Below are 23,014 nucleotides of genomic sequence, written 5' to 3'. Positions count from 1 at the left end.
AAAAACGTATTATGTTTGAATCACTCTTGTAACATTTTTTGAAAAATTCCTTTAATTGGAAAATAAGTAACTTTTAAACAACAAGCTGATCAGCATGTATTTAATTTGGCTTAGAGTCTAATTTTTAAGAGCAGAGAAACAGCCTGAATTTACTGTAACATGGAATACTTTAATATTATTGTAGGCAACTGGTTTTTACTGACACTTTTTAGAGTTTGATTCCCCATACCTTAGGCAGTGAATTGGAGACACACACTCTATTGTTGCTGATTTTGCACTGAAATGATTTAGCTGAACTTGCTGCTGAAGGCATTCAGGATGGGTGAGGGTGTAGTCACACAATTTGCTTCTGATGTCTCTGGGAATGGCAGCCTTCAGCAGAAATGGGGAAGCAGGGTGGCCCTTGGAAGTGGTGTGGGTGGGAAGATCCTGTACCGTTGTGGGGTTGTGCCAGTGACTGTGTTTGTGTCTTCATCTGCTGCTTGTGTTTGGAGATGTGTTTTGGAGATGAAAACAAGGGGTATGTTCTTTTTTCAGACTTCTCCCACCATTCCAAGAGTAATGCTCATTCTGCAGGTGATGATGAAATGGTGTAGAAGATCAAAAGGGCAAGCAAGGCTCTGTTTTTGACTGTAGGAGAGATAATGTCTCCCATCATCTTTGCTTTGTTTGCATAACACAAACTTCTAAGATATTTGGTTCAATACTCCATTCAAATTACCTGCTACAAGTCACTTTAAGTAATTTTATTAATCTCTCTCTCACACCAGTAGTACTGTTACAAAGTTGGTGCAGTGTAACCTGGTTTCACGTGACATAACCAACATCTTCTTACTCCAAGGGCCCAACCTGCATCATTCTTAAAGAAGTCAGTCTTGCCCATCTATTGTGTTTTATGAGTGCTGAAGTTAAGACTTTTATCATGCTTTTATCAGGTGTAGTGCTATTAAGTTAATCCTCTTCTGGAGTTTTCTAGTTGCAGTAGGGTGGCAGTGTACTCAAGCAAAGGCTGAATTAATAGTCAGTTTTCCAGCTTTTGAGTGGTCTTCAAAGCCTTTTGAGTTTTGTGGACTTGCAGTAAAGCTTCCATGGTGCATATTTGTTGAAGGAAGTAATTTGTTTAGAAAAAATACTGTGCATATTTAGGGCAATGTAATGGACACCATGTTTAATGTCAATAAATAAATGCTGTTTATGCTGACAGAACTGGGGCTCTCAGTTGTTCATGTAGAGGTGGAGCATCTTTTTTGGTGAAGCTGTAAGCTGAAGATTTCGTCTTATGTGCTTGAAGCTCAAGTTTTAAATTACTTATTTAAACCCTCTTTCAAAATATGTGTCACAAAACACTTGCTTTGAGCAGTTGCTTTTCTCATTCTGTGTTTCACTGAAGATGAGTATTTCATTCTTGCAAAGAAATCCCTGCAAAAATGAAGAATTTTGATAAAAATACAGTGTTAGCCACCACATTACGTGTTTTGCTGCAGACTTTCCACATGGAAAGAAATACACTGCTAAGCTGAGGGCGCGCTAAGCCAGAAAACAAGAAGCCCAAAGGTCTGGCTGCACCCTCTAAACCCGCAGCTCGCCACACGAAAAGGAGGGGAGGGTGAGCTCCTCGCCCGAAGGAGCTTATCCTGAGCTGAGCTGCGGGGGCACGCAGGCAGAGGCAAAGAAGGAAGGAGTGACTCTTCATATGGGTTCCATGAGCAGGTTTATTGCGGTGAAAATTCCAGGGACGAAGAGCAAATTTTGGAGAGGGTCCAGGGATCTCACAGTCGGGGCAGGAAAGGCGGGAATAAGGGATTCAGCCAATAGGGTAGGGCCAAGGAAGCGGGATTGACAACGAGGTAACCAATGGGGATAGCTCAGAGGAGGGGTTACAGGGGGTAGCCAATGCGGTACCGAGTAGCAGAGAAACTTCTAGAACTGATACATATTTAACTAAGGGAAATGAATATTTACAAACTTATACATAAAACAGGGCGGGGAGAACAAGAACCAGTCTACGCGTTGGTGCCCCCCGAGCTCTGTATTCCGGGGTTCCCTCTGGGGTCAGGGTGGCTGCGGCCACTTGCACCGCCACACTAAGCCTTGTAAGATTTTAAAAGACCCTATACAAGTTACTCGGATCACTGAAAATTTGATCAGTCATGATGGTGTAGTTGACAAAAATACTGGGAAAATGAAGAAATACATATTTAGCTTATTTACAGACTTCTCTTTCATTTATTTTTTGCAGAGTGTGGGAGAAACAAAACTCCTGAAAAAAGTGATTAAACTAATGGCAGCATTTCTAGAGCAAGGCTTCAGTAGCACCAACTCTATAATCAGTAGTTGGTGTCTGGTATTATGTGCATTCCTACAATCCTAGTCTTTTACTGTGTGCTTGAATATACTGTCTGCTGTGAATACTGTTTGCTGGCTGTGTTCTGCCGAAGTAAAACTTTTTAACCGTTCTAATTAAAGAGTAAATTAATATTTTTCACTAGAACCTTGGAAGAATCTTTTCACAGCCCTTGAAAGGGAAGGAGAGACTGCTTATTAAAAAAAAAAACCTGAACTTTTTCTGACTTTTCGCCACAGAATGGCTTAGAGCCTAAATCATTTGTGCAGTTTAGTGTAAGATTAGGTCTGCAGACCAAGTTCAGGTAAAGACATTGTCTTTGAAGTGCCTGATTTTGACTTGGGGGGTAAAACTCTTCACAACTTTCCAAGGCTTGTGTTTCTATTTTAACCAAACATATTTTCCTGCTTTGTTATCGATTGCCTTATCATGGGCTGGATTCTTGTTTCACAGGGATTTGGTCGCAGTCAGTGAGTAATACAGGAGGTGTAACTGTAAGTGGTAATAGTTCTTTTACAAAGTGGCACTTTAAAGATAGTATCTGTTTGCGTTAGATCAAATAAGATATTACTGTTTATTAAGCATACTGCTTTTATTATCTTCCTGCAACGTGGGCTTCTATTGCAGTGGCCACCTTGTATTACTTTCGAAGGTGGTTGCTCTAATGTTTAGAGAAAACACAGTAAAGCTTTTAGTTTTCCTTATGGTAAAGCTTGAAGTTGGATTTTATTGGGCTGTTTTGTTGTTATTTGCATTAAAGGAGTAACTTTAATCATACAAATAGCTGTGGGCAAGTTAAAGGAGTCCGATGAATAGATCTGCTCTAAACTTCTTGTGGCTGGCAAATTAGCGTCTGTACACTAATTTATTTAAAAGAAAGAATTGAAGAGAATGACATGAAATGGCTGTTGCAATTGTGTGTTCAATTTTAAATGACAGTATAATGCAGATTTGTAACTAGGATGTCTGTGGGCCTAAGTGCAAGAACTTGATTAATTTTGTGGTTCACGACATTTTAAATTGTATGTAAATTATACCATTGTTTCCACATTTAAAGCTATAGGAATCTTAATTGAAATTGCAAACCAGAGAAAGAATACTTAGGCTTGGTTCAGCTAACTTTAAAGCTTTTCCAGCTTCTGATAGAAGACTTTTATATCCTATGTCTTAAATTAACATCAGAAAAGCTACTGTAAAAAGTAGGATGTGCTTAGGCTTTTCTGCTAGTATTCACCAAACTTTTCAAGCAAGGCAGACTATAGCAGTTTGATGGTATCTCTGTACAAAGGGCTTTAAATTGGAAAAAATTAATAAACTGTAAAAATGACCCAAATTTGCTTGATTTTTCTTAGATATGTCTTTATATTAATTATAGAACAGAAAGAACCAAATACTGAGTCGCAATTTTTTTTTCAGCTTGACACTCTGTTTTTCATTATTATGTTTTCCTCGATCCATGAACAAGTAGGTTTGCACTCACAAATGTAATTTTTAATATGTTTGTTTTTTTCCATGTAGCTCTTCATTTTTTTGATTACTGGTGGATTAGTAGATTAACATTGTAGAAGATTATTCTTTTGAAACACTTAGGAAAAATAGAACTGAGGCTTTTGTAAAAGCACTTTTTGACCTGTCACTCTTTTCTACCCTTAGTGATGAGATTAAAGGGGGAAGGCAGAAAGTCAAATTAAAAAAAATGCCCAAGAAGCTCTTCCTATTGCAAATAATTCTCCCCAACGATTTTGCCCAGGTTCACCTTTCCTAGCCAATGAAGATGGTGTACTTGGAGGTGTGATAGTTCTCCGCTCTTGCAGGTGTTCAGCAGAGCCTGAATCCTCACAGGAAAAGCCAACTTTACTAGGTAAGAAATTGTTATTCATTTTTACTTCAGCTGGGTGCCAACTCAAAGTGGCAGGTGAAATAAAATCTCTGTGCATGTTTGAAAGGCACAGAGAGAACAAAAAGAATTGAAATTGAAATAATAAAAATCTAGAAAGCGAAATAGGGAACAAACAAGGCTAATACTAATAAAACTCTGGAAAAGAGCATTCTGTCTGACTCATTATTTCTGAGCAGAATTGTCATTCAGAGGGTTGTGTGGGATCCTTCTCAGTCTAAGGCATAGATATAATAGTTGCTTGAGGCGAGGCAGGATGTGTTCCTCATAGGAAAAATTGCATTTTTAGCTGGGGGTAATGCATGTAGCTGTTTACTGCTTCTCAGTAGCTTATATGTGAAAAATGCTTTCTAAAAAGTTCTTTATTCCTCCGTTTTGCAGAAGAAAGTGTGTGAATTTGGAGGATACACTTAAAATTTGTAAGGGAAGTTGTTTATGGTTGTTTATTCTTGGTAATGGCCAGGAAAATGGGCTTAGATAAGCCACAGTTACTATTTGCATTTGCACCAAACAGGACTTTCTGCTGCTTATACTGAAATCAGCAGGAGCCTGGACTTTGCCTCCACCAGTAGCTGGCTGGTTCCAAAAGGGCTTTACATCCCTTCAGCCCTGTTTCTGTCCTGGAAACACAATCCCTATCTTGCTGCTTTATGGCAGAAAAATGTGTTATGGAAAACTGTCAAGTGGTTTGTGTGGGAGAAACAGATGGAAACGGAAGGCTCTAGGCTATGAGCAGAACAGGGTGGAAATACAACCCTGAGACAGTAAAGCCTCTTTAAAGGAAGGAATTTGGGATTAGGGGCATATGAATTACTTCAGGATGATACTTGTGCCATCTCCTTTCCTGTGGTGCTCCTCAGATGTGGAGCTATGTGCTTATTTATTGGGTCACATTGACCTGTCTAATATAGGCTGGGGTTATGTTACCAGAATTAAAGTGTGACATTATCTAGTGCAACAGCATCCTACAACATAAATTCTATCATTAAAAAAAGAGTTAAGAAAATGCAAAATACAAGTCTGATTAAATAAGAACAAGATCAACCTAACCTTCAATTCCTGAGGTTTGGGAGTGAGAGGATTTTTTTCTATTCATTTAATGTTTGTCATTCATGTAAGAGAACATATTCTGTTAATGAAGGTTTGGCATTTTTTCCTCAAAAGTTAATTTCTAAAATCCCCTTATACATCATAAGTAAAGAATATTTGTCTGTTGATTTTTGGTTTTCTTTCCACTGAAATAACATTGAGATTAACTGTAGCGCAGTACTTTTTCTGTACCATGGAAATTTCCTGCCTTATAATGTATGCTGAGATAATATATAATTTAACATATGTAGTATTTGTGTTGTTTGGACTGAAAATAAGTTGGTAAATAGTGAAAAACTTCATGTATAGAATAAGAAACTCTCATGTCTTCGTTACAGGGATCATCTTTATTTATTTCTTTTTAATATTGAAACAAATGGCAAGGAAGTGGCTTGCTAAATGGTTGAAAATATATGTATCTGAAGATGTAATCATTACATCTTCACATGTAATTTTGAATTTTCATTGTAGTTCCACTACTTGTAATGGCTAACAGTAACCAAGGATCGTGCTAGTACAGGCTACTTTTGGTAGTTATCAAAGGCAGAGATATTATATTTTGAGGGTATTTGACCTGAACTGTTTCCCAACTTCTCAAAATTAAAAGGTGGGATTAAATTTGTCTCAAAAAAAAATGCTTTCACTGACAGTGGAGCCTTTGGGGTGCCAAGGGGAGGCTGGCCCCATCAAACACACATTGATTGTGCTGGATATGTTTCACTCTCTGAAAGCTTTTGACTCACCTTTGGTGGTATCAGTCATGAATCTGTTATGCGGCAGCAGAGCACACACCTCAGTGAAGTTCATTTTTCTTTTGTGATGATATCTGCATATCTGTCAGAATCTTCAAGTCTTGCTGGGATCATCTAACCTTTGATCTCCTGCTCTGGTTTAATTGCTATGCAAGGAGAAGTGGTTCAAAGGATCAGTGTGCTCAGCGTGCTGTGACCTTCATCAGCCACGTTAAAGGAACGTGAGGAATAGGAATGAGTAAAAGTTTTAAACCCATCTAGTGATGCTTTTTTGCAGTATGTGAAAGTCACTCTCAAAAGAAATAATGTGGAAATATCTTTTCATGGCATCTCATGTAATTCATGTAAGACACCTTCCATAATCCAGAGGAAGAATTTGTGCTTCAGTGCATTTTTTTAAACCTTTTACAGAATTCTGTGAAATGCCTTGAATTCTGATCAGCTGTTCTTTTTCTTTCCCTCCTCCCAAATTATGGACTTTATGAACACAAAGAAAAATGGCCATGACAGAGAGCAGGAAGAAAACAGTGTGGCAGTTTATAAAGCTCCACTGACAGAGAGCTGAACATCTGAATAATGTGCTCTTTGTCTGAATTTTGGGTTGCAGCTGAGTAGGAATGTGTTTGTGTGCATAAAGATACCTGCATATGTATCAGGCAATTAAAGATCACTGAAACAGGCTGTTAAACAACTCATAAATCAGGACACTTTAAGACTTCAGGGACAGCACCATACTGGATTAACAGGCATTAACAATACATGTGAGCAGCTATTAGTTTTCTTAATCATTATCACTGCAAGCACGACAGTTGGTCTTTAACACTGACATCTTAAATTAGTGGTGAGTGCAGGACCAGAGAGCTGATGCTGTATACCTGGTGCTGGAAGTCCAGGTAATCAGACCTGAGACTGCTTTGATAGGGATTTCTTCTCCATCTGTCTTTCCTCTCTTACCTTTGGTGCTCCTTACACTCTCCACAAAGACAGGGGGTGTTTGCATCTGCTGTTGTAATTCAGCATACTTTTGAATCCAGGACTTGCTCAAATTTTCCCAGAAATCTTTCTTTCTTATTGTGCATGTTGCTCTGATTCCATCAGACACCTCTCCTGCTTTTTCTGCAGGATAATTTTGCTTTTACCAGATGTCTTTCCTGCCTGCTCTATATCTTCAATTCCCATATTGCAGACTTGACTATATGTGCATGTTTTCCTGTATCCTGCTTGGGCAGCTAAGCTGCAAATCCCCCTTTACCTAATGATAATTATATACTATTTATATATGTATGCTCAGTTCTGTGGAAAAAAAATGCTTGTTGTAGGGTGCTTTTGTCTGGGCTCAAGGCAGACAAGCACACTTTCTATCAGCTTTTACTTCATGGGTGGAACAGGCCACTGCTTTAGAGATTGGTCCAGTCTTTTAACTGCAGTTGCAGCTGATGTATTTCTCATCTTGGAGGCTCCATATCATTGAAGTAACACTCTCATTCTGAGTATTAGTTCTGCAGGGTGTGACTGAGAATAGTCAGGAAAATCTTGTTTGTTTGATAGCTGTTTCTTTTGAGACTTAATTACTCTGGTAAGTAGTTTTTGTTTGTTGTTTTTTAACCTTGCTATGTTTGTTCCTCAAGATACTAGTCTTGTTAAATTACATCTTGTATTTTAAACCTAGGCCTCTTTGTAACTTCTTGCGTTTTCTTTTATAGTGGAATTTCTGTGGAGCCATACAACAGAGAGCATGTGTGTTGGATATATGTCTGCACAGGATGGCAAAGCTAAGGTAAGCCATGAGAAATAGGCTGTAATACAGTAAAATGAGTGCAGAAGCTAAGGAGAATTTGTATTAATGATAATGAAATGTGTAAGAAATTTCTATCTTTAAGAGAATAGAAGAAGTAATGGGTGCCCAAGCAGTTAAATGTGTCAATTGATTAGGCATTTCTAATTTATTTTTTTAATTGCAGCAGTTAACAACCCTATCCTAACATATGATTCATGTCAGGATAAGGTGCCACGAACATGTCCATTCCTTCCGCTGACAGTAATTGTATTTGAATAACTTTATCCATCTTGATTCAGCTATGCTGGTACCATGTTTTTCTGTGGGCATGTCTTCCTTCAGCTAAAGCAATTGCACCATCAAGGAAGATACAAAACAAACTTCAAACAAGTTCCTAGAATAGCCTCTCTGATAAATAATTCCAATATTGCCATCCATATTTTCAGTTTTTTGGGGCCTTATAATTTATTTTTAATGAGAGAAGTATTATGTTAAAATTGAATTTAGCAGTGAAAACTGGAAAATTCTGTCACATCATGATCAAGGAGTAGGGATTAACCAAGTGGATGAGCCATCCATTCTTAGGAAAAGAGCATGGAAGGGAGAAAAAGGAGGGTACTGTTACATAGCAACTAGAGCATTTAGGAGAGATGTTTGGAGAACAGGGATGAACATGGGAGAAGCTGCAAGCAGAGCCAGTCATAATTTCTGTAGGCATTAATGCAAAGGGGGATGTGACCAAGGTGGTAATAAAAGAATATACCAAGGTATAAAAGAAGAAAATCATCATCAGATATTTTACATAGCAAAACTGGTGTAACACTCTGTTTCAAGCACTGGAAATGGATGAGTTCATCCTCAAGGCATAAAATGTGCAGGAAAAAAAGACAAGAACGCCCCAGAAAGACAAGAAAGATAACAAGCAGTTGATGAAGGAAGTGCTGGTAGAGATACAAGTGAAGGATTTGCTTCGCTTTTGCATAACTTAGGTACAATTCTTTCCAGATAACTATCCATGGAAGAGAGTGTGGTTTTGCTTCTTTTCTTAATATTTATTTCAGATTTTGTTGAGAAAAGTCCAAACTGAAGTTAAAAGCTCAGATTGAAATGAGCGAAACTAAAGCAAGTTCAGCTACAGATGTTCTAGTACTTGCTAGTTAGCTTTTAAATTGTTGTCTTGTGTCTGCAGTGAAAGAATAACTGAGAATAAAGGATGTTAAATGTTTCCAGTATGCACACCTGCCTCTGACTTACACTGCAAAGCTCAAGTTTTGTTTCTTCCTGGTAGTGTCTAATTAATAAATAAATGCTAAATATGAAATCTGTCTGGTAATGTGTATTAACATGACAGTGCCATGCCCAGAGTTGCTTTCCTACTCACAGTTGCAACATTTGACATCTGGTGTGCATTGTTTTCATACTGCTGGTAAATTCTCCAGCTGGTAATCCTGATTGTGCTGACAGACACAGCTGCTCTTCTTGGTTCACTTTTAAATTATGTTTTTGACCTTCACTGAAGAGTTAATCCCCCTCCCTTTCTTCCTTCTTTGAGTCTGTGGCCACAAATGCTTTCCAGAGAAAAACCACAAACGCTTTTGCTGCTGACTTCTATTGATCAAAAAAAGTCTTCTGCCATAAAAGCTGGAATTTTGTTCTGCTACAACTAGGACTAAGTTATAGATGGAAAACTGGGCTTGAAATAGAGCACAATGTATTGCAAGTGAAAAAAAAAAACAACTCTGTTCTTTAACAGAGTGACTGTTTTGCTACAGTTAATTTTGAGTGCTTGCCATGAAAGAATAATGGGATAAGAGTTCATAAAAGTATAAAATATCACTTGTTTATGGGTACCATAGCAAAATTATTAGGCAGCAGCTTGTAAGGAAACATTTGCTTTCCTGTTTTTCTAGGGTGGTAAAGACCTTCAGGTTTTATTTCTTTCATCGGTCTAGGACTTGAGTTTTGTTTTTTTGTTTTTTGAGGGGTTGTCACAGTGGCTGATTTTGGACTGGTTCAATTTAATCAACAATTTAATGAAGATGAAAAAAATAAAAAGCAAGACTTAAGCTAGAAGGTTTTTAAGTGTCTACTGTTATGAACTAGACTAATATTAGAATCATATAAAGGGGTACATAGTAAGGAAAAGAGGAACCTGCTTTACAGTCTTAGTGTGGTTCTTAGGGCATGGGGGGTTAATGCAGTTCATAACAGGACCTAGCCAATGGTGGTTCTGAACCCCAGATGGAAACTGTGGAGGTACAGGATGCCTTTCTTACAAGGCAAGCACACAAGGCAGATGCAGCTCACCTGCAGACACTGGTGTGCTCAAGACATGGAGACAACCAGTTAACTCCTTAAAAGAACAGTGGGACAGGAAAGTGGAATCATTGGCTTGAAGTGGTACGTACACCCTGACCTGCGGGTGCTTCTGGCTTTTAGCAGTGTTAGCTCTCCAAGTACTGACCCCTTGCACCAGGGGTTTGTTTGCTCCCAGTTTAGGGAAGACTGGGTTCTGCAGCTGGCCGCTCACCTCCAGATCAAACTGCCTGAATGTTAGCTCACCAGCACCAGATGGCTGAGCCTGAAAGAGCTGTGCAGTAATAGTGGTTTGATTTGAAGCATACATTCTGGAAAGGTGTCCAGTCTTTTTTTTTTTTTTTTTTTTTTTTAAAAACCAGTTGCCTGGAATAGACACCATTTCCTGTTGGATTAAAGTTTTTGGTTGAATGTTGCTTTAAAAATCCTGCATAGCCTTGCCAGATGAACTAAGTTCACACCTTATTACTGACACAGTCACCTCTGGTTGTGTGTCCTATCAGCTCTTTCTTGATGCTGGAGCTATTTCAGCTCCTCCACCACTCATAGCTCTGGCAATGTCATCTCCAGCACCTGCATGGTGGATGGCCCAGTAGCTTCCCCTAGATTTTTATGCCACAAACAGCTAATCAAGGCATATCTTAGCTGGTTCAACTGTGCTTTTCTTTTTTTCTTGTCATCCTTCTCGACACAAGCAGCTTCATAATCAATTGGTGCCAGCATTTGTCACAAATTGGATGTGGAAGGACACAAGCTTTCATCTGAGCATTTTGGCTCTTTCCTTTACTTCTTGAACTAACCTGCACCGCCTGGTGCTGCACCTAACCCAGGATGCTGCTTGGGAACCTCAGTTATGAGCTCAAGGGGCAGATAGACTCTGGTTTAGGAGCTTCTGGACCCAAACTTCCTTCCTGAAGCAATACTGTGACAGATTGTTTCAGCATCAGACCTGTTCTTTGGGAAGATGGATGGGCTTCCCAAGATCTCTTGAAGGAAGGTCTTGTATTGCCACCTCTGTGATGGTAGAGTTGTCACAGTAGCTGATGCTCAGCTCTTTCTATCAGTAGTGAGGCTGTTGGAATATTCTGGGCTGCAGTGCAAGTTTTGGGCTGCAACCATGAGAATACATAGAAACAGACAGAAAACATTAGTTTGTGGATTCCCTCTGCGCTCACACTGCTCCTTTTGTAGCAGTAACTGCTGCATCAGGAAAGGTTATGACTTCTAGATTGAAGGACTGGGAGGTTAAATAACTGCATGAACTGAGGAGGATTTTTTTTTTTTGGTTGTTGTGTTACTGACTCATGAATTACGAGATATGAATTTAAGATATTAAATCAGCAATTATTTTTTTTCCAGTCCAGATTTTCTTTTTCTGAGATACTAGTTAGTCCTCAGAATAACCTTCCAGATGCTTGGGGTTTTTTATGGATCCATAATAGATCCAACAACTGATCATAGCTTCAGCTAAGAAGGTCACTCTGTTACTGGGGCTCTGACTTCTTTAAAGTTACTTTGGCAGGGTTCAGTTATCATTTCCTGTTTTCCTGAATTTATTGGGTTGTGTTTTGAGAGCTTAAGCATTTTTGTTGTCAGCACTGGGAAATAGCTCTACTCTGTGTTGCTTCTTGCAGCTCTGTTCATACTGCCATGGATGATGTGTAATATTTAATAATTCCTTCAATTCACCCATAATGTGATTTTAGATTTAAATGAGGAATGGGAAGGAAGGGGTGTTAGTGGTTAGGTTGCACAAGTCAATTGACTCTTCTTAGTTACAAAGACTTCATATCTTCTTGTTCCTTGTCTGCTTGCCCAATGGAGGTTGCTTCAAAGGAAAATAAATTCTTCAATCTCAAATGACAGTGCAGCGTATGCCTGCAATGTGAGTTCACATACCAACGGCATCTCTTGAAGTTTCTGGCTGTGGGTAGGCAGCCTTTCTTTGATTTAATGTTGTGTATCTGTGCATAATCAGACAGGAGCCCTTTTATCTCAGACAAGGTCTGCAGAATATTTGTTTACTCAAGTCCTGCAGTATATTCTGTATGCAGAAAGTGTAAGTGGCTGGGATACTTACTTCTTCCTGGATCTGACAAGTGTCTTGTCATGGGGAGAATAGTTGGTGGTGGCTGATGTTTCTGCTCCTAGATAGGTAATTCCTCACTGTGTTTTCAAGAGTATTTGAAGTCAGAGTGCTTTTTTTCCAGGGCAAGATCCAGCCTCGATAGCAGCAAAATGCAGTTTAGGTAATTTATTTTGTGTAAGTATTTGAAATAATCTATCAGCTCACTATATTTCTTAGTATTTATAAATCTGCTATATGATCTCTATAAATGTTGCAAACTTTGGCAATTATTGTAAATGTTGCAATACTTTTGAGATATCCTTGTAGTTCAGCCTCATAGGCTTTAGTTTTCCTAACAGCTGGATGACTTAGACAGCAAATTTAAAAAGTCCAGTTGCAATATTGAATATAATCCAATTCAATTGCCAGTTTAAATCTCTTTTTGGCAGCTATTCAGTTCTTATAACATGAAATGCTAAGCTTTATGTTATGGCAGGTTTTAATAATGCAAAGTTACATGAACCATTCTTTCCATTCTCAAATGAACCAAATTCACGTTGCTTTGCAAGACGTGGTATAGCAGTAGTGGGGAGTGTTACATATTGCTGTGCTTGAAAACATCCATCAGCAGCAAGTGCTGTCCACACTAAATGTTGTGGTTGTGATGTGCAAACAGAAACTTTTATCTTTGACAGTTAATTTCATTTTCCAGTATAAGCAAACATGGTGGACAGGGAGACCATCTCCAGTTCACTTTTCCTGTGGATATGTAAGCTGTCATCATCAGATTTGTTTGCCTTTACTGATGCTGTAAAATTTAGCAGAAGTCCTTCCCTCTATGTTTGAAGTGATACATGTGACAAACACTGGTTGTAGTGATTATTGTTGGTTTTCTGAGGATGAGCTTCTGTATTTGACTTTGTGAGTAAAAGGTCTGTGAAAGCCCTTTGTCAGGAGAAGGGCAGTTTTCCAGTGCTCGTTGGGTGAAGAAAGACATCTTGGAAGAATCCTAATTCTATTTTGAAAATTAGTGGAAAAATTTACTGAGCCTGTTCAGTGAGCAGAAATACGAAGTCAAATAATTCAGTCATTCATTTCAGACTACAGAGACAGTCTTTTAACTTCATGAGACAGGAAAAGTATATGTCACTGTTCTACTTATTTTCTTTAATCTTCACTCTTGTCTGGAGACTGGGGAATCAGTCAGAAATTTTCATTTGAAAAGTACTCTGGGCATACAGTGGACCATCCAGTTCTCTCATAAAAATAATTCTATTTGTTGGAAATAACCTTTAGTGCTAAGATACTAGTTAAAATGTTTGGCTCGTAGACCTTCATGGAAATCAACAGGCTCTGAGATGAGAAGATAAGTTCACTTTTTGGATTGGGTTCTTGCATAAAGCCAGTAGTTCTGGAACTCTCCCTGCATTTGGCTGACAGAGTGGGGTAGGGAAGATGGGACTGTGTGTCCAGGTATGCAAATATAAATGCAGTAACCTGACTTAGCACCTGCAGTTCACAATGATACAAATCACATTTGAAGATACATGACAAGGTTTTAGAATACCTCTACAAAACCCTGGGGTGCTGAGCTGATTTGATGATTGGTTGGTATGTGTCTTTAGGCTGTCTTGATACAAGTATGAGTGATTTAGTTAGAGACCTAAATAGTTTGTAGTAATATACTTAAATCACAGAATGAATTTGAGCTTGGAAAACTGTTAACTTCCTATGCAACCTGTATTTAAATCATTACTTTCAGTGCAGTGAGACCAGAATCACCCCACCATCAGTTGTTTCCCAACAAGGACAATATTCTGGAGCCTCTCTTTCTTTCTATTTTTTCCCCATTTTTTTTCTTTATTAAGGTTTCACCAAACAAGATGCACACAGCATTTTCTGATAGCAGCAGTTGCCAGTATTTTGTGGGGCACCTTCTCCTGCCATACTACAGGTGTACATACAAACCATGGTGGAGGAGAGATTACCAGGAGACAGAGCAGCAGAGCTGCTGCCAAAATGGGCTTTTACTGCTTACAAAATAAATTCAGAATGTGTGGTCAGATGGTTCTGATGGTGGAAGTGTGTACACAGCTAGAAGGCTCCAAATTTCTTAAGAATATATGGGTTTGGTGGTACTCCTTTTTTCAAGGAGCAAAACTGTAGAAAGCAATTTCCTTAAGGATATGGCATACTAGGTCTTTCATTATATTTCATCTCTATAGTGTAATGAATGGAAAAAGTTTGTTTTATAAATTATTCTGTCTAAAGCACATCCTGAGTGTGTAATAAGAGTGCTAAACACATGAAGCACTCCCTAGATTTGCTTAAGAACTGAATGTGCTGCCATCTGGTAGTTGTACTCTGTCCTCTTGGCAGCGTTTTATTGACTTCAGCTCTCTCATGCAGCACTGTCTGTCTCCTGGCTTAAATTTTATATATTCATTTTACATTGCATTTATGCTTTTAATGAAAGAAAAGTGCCCTAAGTAGTTGTGACAAACTGGTACTTTTACGTGAATAAAAGAAGGAGACTAGCTCTTTAAAAGAAAACCTTTTTCATGTTCCTTGGTCTCCAGGTTGTTTCAGAATCCTTGTCTATGAGACATGAAATAATGTAAGTCAAAAAGATGAAACCGTATATTGTTCCTGTAGGAGTTAATGTGTATTCCAGAGGAGAAAGACCTGTTAGTTTCGTAGGTAGTGGGAAACTTTGCAGTGTGCATCAAAAAGCACTGGGAGAGAGTAACATTCCAGAGTCTGCAGCACTGGGGTTGGGGGGATCGATAGATCCATGATGTTGGTTTGGTTAGGAGGGAAAGAAGGAAACATTGTGTGTTTGGATGTCGAGTACATGGAGCAAGAATCAGCGTCTGAAGGTTGGCTAGCTCATTTGGGCTTTATGGGGGGGTAGGAAGCAAAAAATCAAATCTTTCTTCCAGCACTTGCCTGTTTTCCTGTAGAACTGTGGGCACGAGGTTCCTCCTTTAAGCTGCAGCAAAAATCTGTGGTGACTGATTGTTGTCCCAGTTGTCAGTACCTCATCTCCTCCCGGACCCTCACCAACCTCCCTTTTCTCTAGGAAGGCAAATCACATCAGAATATTCTTGGGACTGTAAAATGTCTATATATGAAGCTGAAGATATGGATAACCCCATCATTCTTAATCTACCATTCTTTGACATACTCTTTCCTCAAAGAGAGGCTTCTGTGGAGCTGAGTGGAGGATTCATTCAGGAAAATTATTTATTTTCCCTTTTTTTTTTTCTGGTCCCAGGCACAATTTCTTCCAGGTGTGGGTTCATTCAACTTGTAAAGCTGACAGAATAATTGAGTTCAGTTAAAACCTTTCCAGTGTCACTATTTTTTGTTTGCTTTTTTATTTTTAAGTTTTTAAAAGCTAAACCTAATTGACTATGCAATCTGGACTTAATGTAAAATATGATGGTGGGATACAAAAATGTAACAAACTTTACAAATAAGTTCTGCGGTTAATTTAAAACTATTAAGTGTTCTTTGATGTTTCTTTTTATTTACTGAAGTTTGTTCTTATGGTTAAGAACAAGAGAGATGTAAGAATTTGCTTGGGAGTTTTCTGAAGTTGTCTTGACATGGCAATGTTATCCTGTCAAATTATTTGTTAAGTCACATCTGAAACAATATCATCTTAGATCTGTCTCATTTTTGTTCTACATAAGGCAGCCATTGGTGAAAGTAATAAGAAGTAGTCAGTGTAAACCAGATCTGTATTTACGCCATCACAGAAAGTATGAAAATACACAGGATGCAAGTAAAGGCTTTCAGAAATGTTTTATTATGTGTGGTTTCAGTGTTTCTGTAAGTGGAAGTCTTCAGATGCTGGTGTATAGTGGTTTGGGGTCTTGTGTATGGGAAATGGGTTCTTCCTGACGTAGGAAATGAGGTTTTCTATAGGAAATGTGTTTTGGGCAGCTATTTAAGGCCAGCTACTTGCTAATGTATTAATAGATAGTGACTACCTGCTTATCCCCTCTTGTACGTTTTCCTTTCCTTGCTCAAAAATTCATTAGGATTAACTTACTGGTTTGCTCTGATTGCAGTATCTCGCTCAACAACCAGTGGCATTCTTCCTCTGAGGAAACTTGCTACCATGCCCATCAAACAGTGTTGCTTTTATACTGTTACCCTTTTCATTTAGAAATTTTCACAGACCTGGAGAAATATCATGGATCTGTCAGTCACAGAATAAAAAATACCTTTCTTCCACTTGATTTTCTTCCTTTTACTTTTTTTTTTTTTAATTTATGAAATGACATTTACTGACAAATTGTCAGTTACATTTTGGGGGAAGCTGTAACAGATCTGAAGGGAGTATTTTCTTCTCGGAGTGGTTAAGTCACAGTTGTAACTGAAATTGTTCTTAAAGTAGGAACTTGTTCATATATCAAGCAGGAAAGCCAGAGATCAAAGTTTCAGCTGTAAAATGAAAACATTGAAATGTTTTTGATTAAATCTTGTTCTGTGATTTAACTGAAAACAAGACCACCTAAGTGAAGGCACCACAATACCCTTATCAAGAAAGGAATTAAAAGAAGCTGCCCGAGACACAAAATGTCTCTTCAGTGTAATGAACTGAGTTTAGAATCTCAAATAATTTTCTGCTCAATTGATGCAAGTTATTCTTACTGAACTTGTACATTTGTACTTCTTGTCACAACCCGTGGCCTTAGTTGAACCAATTAAATCTTTTAAGTGGGATAATGTATGTACCAACAAATATGTTGTGGGCTGCACTTACAGGAAGCTGTAGTTTCTAAATGCCAGCAACTTTATGTTGTGAGCTTTATACCATAGTAGCAATCATTTCCAGTTCCTAATCTAATATAACATGAGCTGTTTTCACAGTGTAAAAACATGTGCAGAGGGGATAAAAAGTCATTACTCTTAACAGTAAGTCAAAGTATCTTTTCATAAGTGGATGCTTTCGCCCATCTAATAAAGCATACCCTAGTATATAAAGGATCATTAACAGATTTTTACAGCCACTGAGTTACAATTCAGTTATAAAGTGGAGTTTTGTGTACACAGACACACGTGCCCACTTCCTGGCTGAAATGTTCCAGTGCCTTCTCAAAAGCACAGAAAGTGCTTTTAAAACTTTCTGTGGAAAAGATGCCTATTGGCAGAGACACAATTGTTCTTTGGATTGATTTATTTGGTAGTTGGCAACAGGAAGTCTTTGGAGTTTTTTAGGTGGATGACTAGGTATTTTATGCAGAGAAATTTCTCCTTTGCATCCTGATCATTGCAGTTGCCTTATGCTCTGAAGTATTAGTTTAGCTCTGTCAAATAGTTAATTCTGTCTGAGATTTCTGTAAGGTGTATTTCTGTATGCAGTAGTAAACACTTCTGAATCTCCCTAAGAAATAGACCCATAAACCATGAAATGCCAGAATGATTTTCTTTTGTCTTCACTCTGGATATTTCTTTCTACTTTCAGTGCACTGATTCATCCAGTTTACCTTTTCTATGCATCTGTCATGGTCTTTCTCTTCATGTGTTAAACATCAATGCAATCAAAAAAGAAAAAGAATCTCAGTTTCTTTTCAAGTTGCTTTGTAATTTATCCTCAGACTTCAGTGAGGGAACAGCTTAATTGTTCAGTATTTACAAGCTTACTTTGTCCTGCATAATTTTGCCTTTTCTCAGTCCATAATATTCTCTTGACTTCTCCACAGACTCACATTTCAAGACTTCCTCCTGGAGCTGTGGCAGGACAGTCCGTGGCAATAGAAGGAGGAGTTTGCAGGCTGGAGAGTCCAGAAAGCAGCTGATTCTTCACTTCATTGCAAAGAATGTGAACGACTTTTTTGTACAATAGGAGTTTTTTTGTGTTTTAACAGATGTTGGAAATTCTGCTTTTGTTTTATACTCCGTATTGCAACCATGTGCACCATAACTTGAGACAAGTGCTGCTGTAGTTTATGTTCTCACTCCGTGAATGGGGGTTGTGTGCATGTTTATTTTGTCCCTGAATAAAATAGGAACTCTCCGCAGTTGTGCAAAGATCATGTATGATTAATGATGGTGTTCTCATTTTTTTATGTTGAAAGATAACCAAAAGTTAAGAAAAAAAAATTTAAAGATGTGGTCACAATTGTCATTCATATTCTAAATTTAAAAGTAACAGGCCTTTGAAGTGGCTTTATAATGATGCAAAAAATGATTATGGTTTCTAAAATGATTATGGTTTCTAAGTTTCTCAGTGGTTAAAAGAAATCCAGAGGTGGTTTAAACACGAGTTGTTTTTTTCCTCTCCAATAAGGAGGATTTTTTTTTTTTTTTTGTTCAAAGAATGGTTTCAGTGAAACAAACTAGAGCAAAATTTAGGCTCAAATTGTTTTAAAATAGGCTTATAGGTCATATCTCTGTTCCCATACCAAGATGTTAATAGCTCCAAGCTGTATGTATTGCAAAAAGCTATATGAAGATAATGTATCGTAACGCAGTCTTTATGTATAATGGAATATTACAGTGTAAATAAGAAGAGTTTATGGAAAGATGCGATATTATTCTTCACTTCTGCTTTAAATCTATTTTTAAGAGAGGTACAGAAATGAACATATTACTGGATGCGAAGTGCAATGTGTATTAAGTGGCTGGTGGGAGGTCTGATACTGAGCTTTTGTATTGCTTAAGCAGCGTCCTCAAGCCCAGCCACAGCATGGGTATTTATATAACTGTGTGTAATATGTAAGTACTGTGCATAAATTTACTGTAACTCTTTTGATACCTTCAACAAAACTGCAGTGTAAAACAATGTAATCCTTGTCTGCCTCGTGAAGCATTGGCAGCTGAACTGTCATGTGTCACCAGTTTGGATATGTGAGCCAGGCTGCCCAAGTCTTAAAAGTGAGTTCTGACGTACAACCTTCCACTCAGTCCTTTTTTCTTCACAGCACTGGCAGCAATAGAAGACTTTTGTAATTAATTCATTGTCCTGATAAATATGCCAAAGAGAAACTAAAATAGTTCATCTTTTTTTCCCTGGTGGATATTTGATAATTCTGTTTTCAGAAATAGTGGATGAATAGATATTCAGACTGTATTCGCTTAATCGGGCATTGTACTTGCCTGTTTTGTAATGTTGTGCCTGCCTATAACAGACATACTTGACTGATGAAATGGTTATATTGATTGTAGTACCAATCTTTCATGGAAAAGAATAAATTTTTTTAATAGCCTGAGTTCATTTTCACTTTTATACTACAGCATATATCGAGATACTGTCATCTGTGTGTGGTTTTTTTAATTGTGACCTCAGTGTAGCCCTATAGTTGAAGATACTTCAATACAGTTCTGTAAATAGTATGAAACAGCAGCTTTCCAGATTGCACAACAACAACGTGGAATGTACCTGTCTTAAAATAGTCTGTGCCAAAATACCAGGTTGGTTCCTCAGTGATGCACTCATGGTCTGAGGAAATGAAGGACTGTCCTGCAGCACTCCAGAAACAATGCAGCAGAAGCTGTGTTGTCACAGCCCTTAGAGCTGCTCTCACATGGTTAATGATTAAATGATTGTGTGGACCCTTCACTATGTAGTGAGTGAAAAATTGAAGATGATGTATATGGGTTTGTGCATACCCACATTTGAAAATGGCCTTGTTATTAGAAAAGCTAAAGGAACAGTGTTAGCCTGCTTTTATTCTAAAAGTGCTTTTCTGTTTTGACATCATAGAAATTTTGGCATAAATTCACTCTTTCATGCAATAAGCATGGCAGAATGCCTTGTAAAATGTAAATTGATGAATTGTTTCTTCCCCTTACTTGCTTAATCTCTCTTTTTGGAGTTTTGGATTCCAGCGAAGGATTTTTGTGGTTTGTTTTTACTTTACTTTTGTGTCTATACAATACCCCGATAAATTTTTTTTCCTTTTTTTGGTGCACAGCTTTCTACCTAAGGTACATATGAGAAGAAAACTGTCTTAGCACATACGAATTTTGGTATCAGTAATTGTGAAGACTGACAGGAGCAGAATTTCCTATCAAACTCCCACTTAAACCAATGAGATATCTTACACTACTTTAATTATGGGTCTAATTGTGCTACTAGTTCTAGTTTGAGCTTAAAAAAGGCTTATGAAGTACAAATGGTGAGGAGGGACACTGCAGTGATGTGGTCTGTAAACCGTTGTGTGTGATGAGTAACCATTGCCACTGGCATAAGCAGATACAGCCCAGGAGGAAATTACACAGTTGAGAGCAATAGCTGCTAAAATTATAAAGGAAAGGTGAGCAGGTGAAATACATAGAAATAAAATTTGAATACTGTCGATTTTATACTTCAACACACAATTATGTGTCCTAGAGGATTTTGTAGCAGACAGGTCAGTGCTGCAGTAGTCCTAGTCAGTCTTCGCCATAATAAATTTTCTTGCTTAAGGCTTTGTAATAGGCTAAACCAAATCTGACACATAACCCATTTTTTGCCTTCCTTTCCTCCTGTGCCTTAACAGCGTGACCCTGCAATGAGTGATTTCAAAGGGCTCCAACTGAGAAAGTTATGGAAGAGAGGCTTGCTGCACTAGAAAAACTTAAGAGGTGATTTGAATTCCAGTTGTGGAGGGTTTTTTTGTGTGGTTTGGGTTTTTTTAATAAAAACTCTTTACAATTTTTATATTCTGTAAATACGAAGACTCTGCTTCACTGCTTGTGAATTAACCTCTGGAACTGCTGTGACATATGAGAGATTTGAGTGAGGTGGAGGAGGAGAGGACCTGATTTAGAGGAACTGCAGCCGTTCATCTGTAAAGGACAGTACAGAAGGTCCTGTGCAAAGAAGAAGGAAGCTGAAAAGAAGAAAAGCTGGTAATAAATCTAGGGTTACTAGCAAGGTTGGGTAACTGCTATTGTTACTTAGAATGTGAATTAAAAGCAGAATATAGACAAAGTACCCAAAGGAGTTGATGGTTAAGGCATTACAGGTACAATATTTCACAGTGGCGTGGGGTAACAGTGCAACAGTGCAGACAGTTTTTGTAACTCAGTTTTGAGCAGAATGATGCAGGATTAGATGGAAGCTGTCAAGTGTGTATTTACATGCTTGTAAAAACGAAAGCTTGCAATTTCACTATGATTTCTTTTTCTTCGAGTTGTTATGTGAGTTGTTTACTTTGAGTCAGATATATGAAGAGGTCTGTCAGTCAGTGGTAGCAGGATTTGTCTGTTGAAAGACACTGAATTGCGCGGCCAGTTTTTATAGTGTTGTGTGTGCAAGTAACTGAACACCATCTCCTCATTCTCAAAAGGTTTGCATCTCTAACAGAATTGGGACCCGTGTAATTCTGGGTGGCTGCAATCCCATCCTCTTAGTAGAGAGTCACCTTTTCATATTAAAATATGACTTAGGAAAATAACCTGGTTTTCAGGTCAGCTTGGTTGATAAGGGAAGTTTTAGGAGAGAATTGAGAGTTGAAGGGAAAGCTTATACTGTGGCTAGGTTAGGGAATTAAAGGCTCTTGTTAGCAGAGTATACAAAATAAGTTCACCAACAGAGGAGAGCAGAAATCAATGGAAAATCGGTAGAGGGAAAACAAAATTATTTTGAAGGAAAAAAAAGAATAAGAGAGAAACCAAGAAACCTGGGTAAGAATTGATATATCCTTCACATGCTGTTAGGGCTTGTCTTCCAAGGGATATTTGAAGAGACAAAGTATGAACTGCTCCCTTACACTTGGTTTTCATGTGAAAGACTTGTTTTGGTTTACAGCAAAGTGAAGACAAACACAGGATTTCTGGGGCTTTTAGCCTCCATGGAGTGTCAGCAGAGGTTTTGTAGATTCCTTGCAGGAGGGTTGGGAAAGGGCCACTGCTTCATACCGGAGGCCAGATCTGCCAAGAAATGCTGAGAACCTGTAACTTGCAGGAAATTGTGTTGAGATTTTATATGGAAGGTTGTGGCAAAGGACTCCTGCAGTGTGTTGAGAGACACCATTACTGATTAATAAAACTTACCTCTTTTCCTTTTGCTCATTTTTTTACAGGAAAGCTTGTGGGAGGTTGTGCTGCTCTAGTAGTCCCATGCTTGATTATTCACTCCGTTGGGAGATAACGCAGAGATAAGGAGGACTGGTACACTGACTTCTCTTGTTTTAGATTCTACAGTGACACAGCATTTATCTTCTACATAACCTGGGGGATAAATCCCTGTAAAGACCATTAGCATCACTTGATAGTGATTTAAACACAACAAATGTGTCTTATTACCCACTCCTGTCTGCCTAATGAAGCAAATAGTGTTAGCATGAGCAGCAGGTACAGTGAGCCCTCCTTTCCTACGGCCTTGTGCCTTAAGCATCGTACCCTCCCTTACCTCAGAGGTCTCAGTGATACTGCTGTCTTGCTGCAAATATCCACTAAGGCTCACAGATAGACACCAACTAAGCTCATCTTTCTGGAACAAAAAGCCTTTCAAAGTGAAATGCCATTTTCAGAAAGCATCGCATGGAGGGGAGTGTCTGAGGTGAGATCCTGTCCCCAGTGAGGTCACTTGGAGCTCAGCCATCAGCTTCAGTGGAGCCAGGATGTCACCCTTGGAGGTGTTTGTCTTAGAGGACTCAAACTTTATAAGTCCCCTAATGCCAGTACTGGAGGCTTCAGAAATGAGGTGATGTTCAGATGATTCATTTTTTGGATTATCTGGGAATATCTGCTGGGTGTGTAGGGCTCCAACAAGCCAAGGAGAAGAACCAAACCACAGACTCCTCTGAGCAAATAATCTGCTGTAGCC

At 38.4% G+C, this 23,014-nt stretch overlaps 1 protein-coding gene across 6 annotated transcripts in view; it reads left to right on the top strand.

Moving 5' to 3' along the window:
* The window catches only part of TASP1 (taspase 1), an 82,253-nt gene extending 62,757 nt beyond the window's left edge, over nt 1-19,496 (top strand). For all 6 annotated transcript variants that reach the window (XM_039569533.1, XM_039569531.1, XM_010403058.3 and 3 more), the window contains 3 exons: nt 4,095-4,205; nt 7,786-7,859; nt 17,961-19,496. In XM_039569533.1, the coding sequence (XP_039425467.1) occupies nt 4,095-4,205; nt 7,786-7,859; nt 17,961-18,056 (281 nt within the window). In that variant the 3' untranslated portion in view covers nt 18,057-19,496. The remainder of the gene's footprint in view (nt 1-4,094; nt 4,206-7,785; nt 7,860-17,960) is intronic.
* Nucleotides 19,497-23,014: the final 3,518 nt, after the last annotated feature.

The sequence above is a fragment of the Corvus cornix genome, chromosome 3 (genome assembly GCF_000738735.6).
Source record: "Corvus cornix cornix isolate S_Up_H32 chromosome 3, ASM73873v5, whole genome shotgun sequence".
NCBI lineage: Eukaryota > Metazoa > Chordata > Aves > Passeriformes > Corvidae > Corvus > Corvus cornix.
The sequence above is the reverse complement of the archived record's forward strand: the minus strand, read 5'-3'. Positions and strand labels throughout refer to the sequence as shown.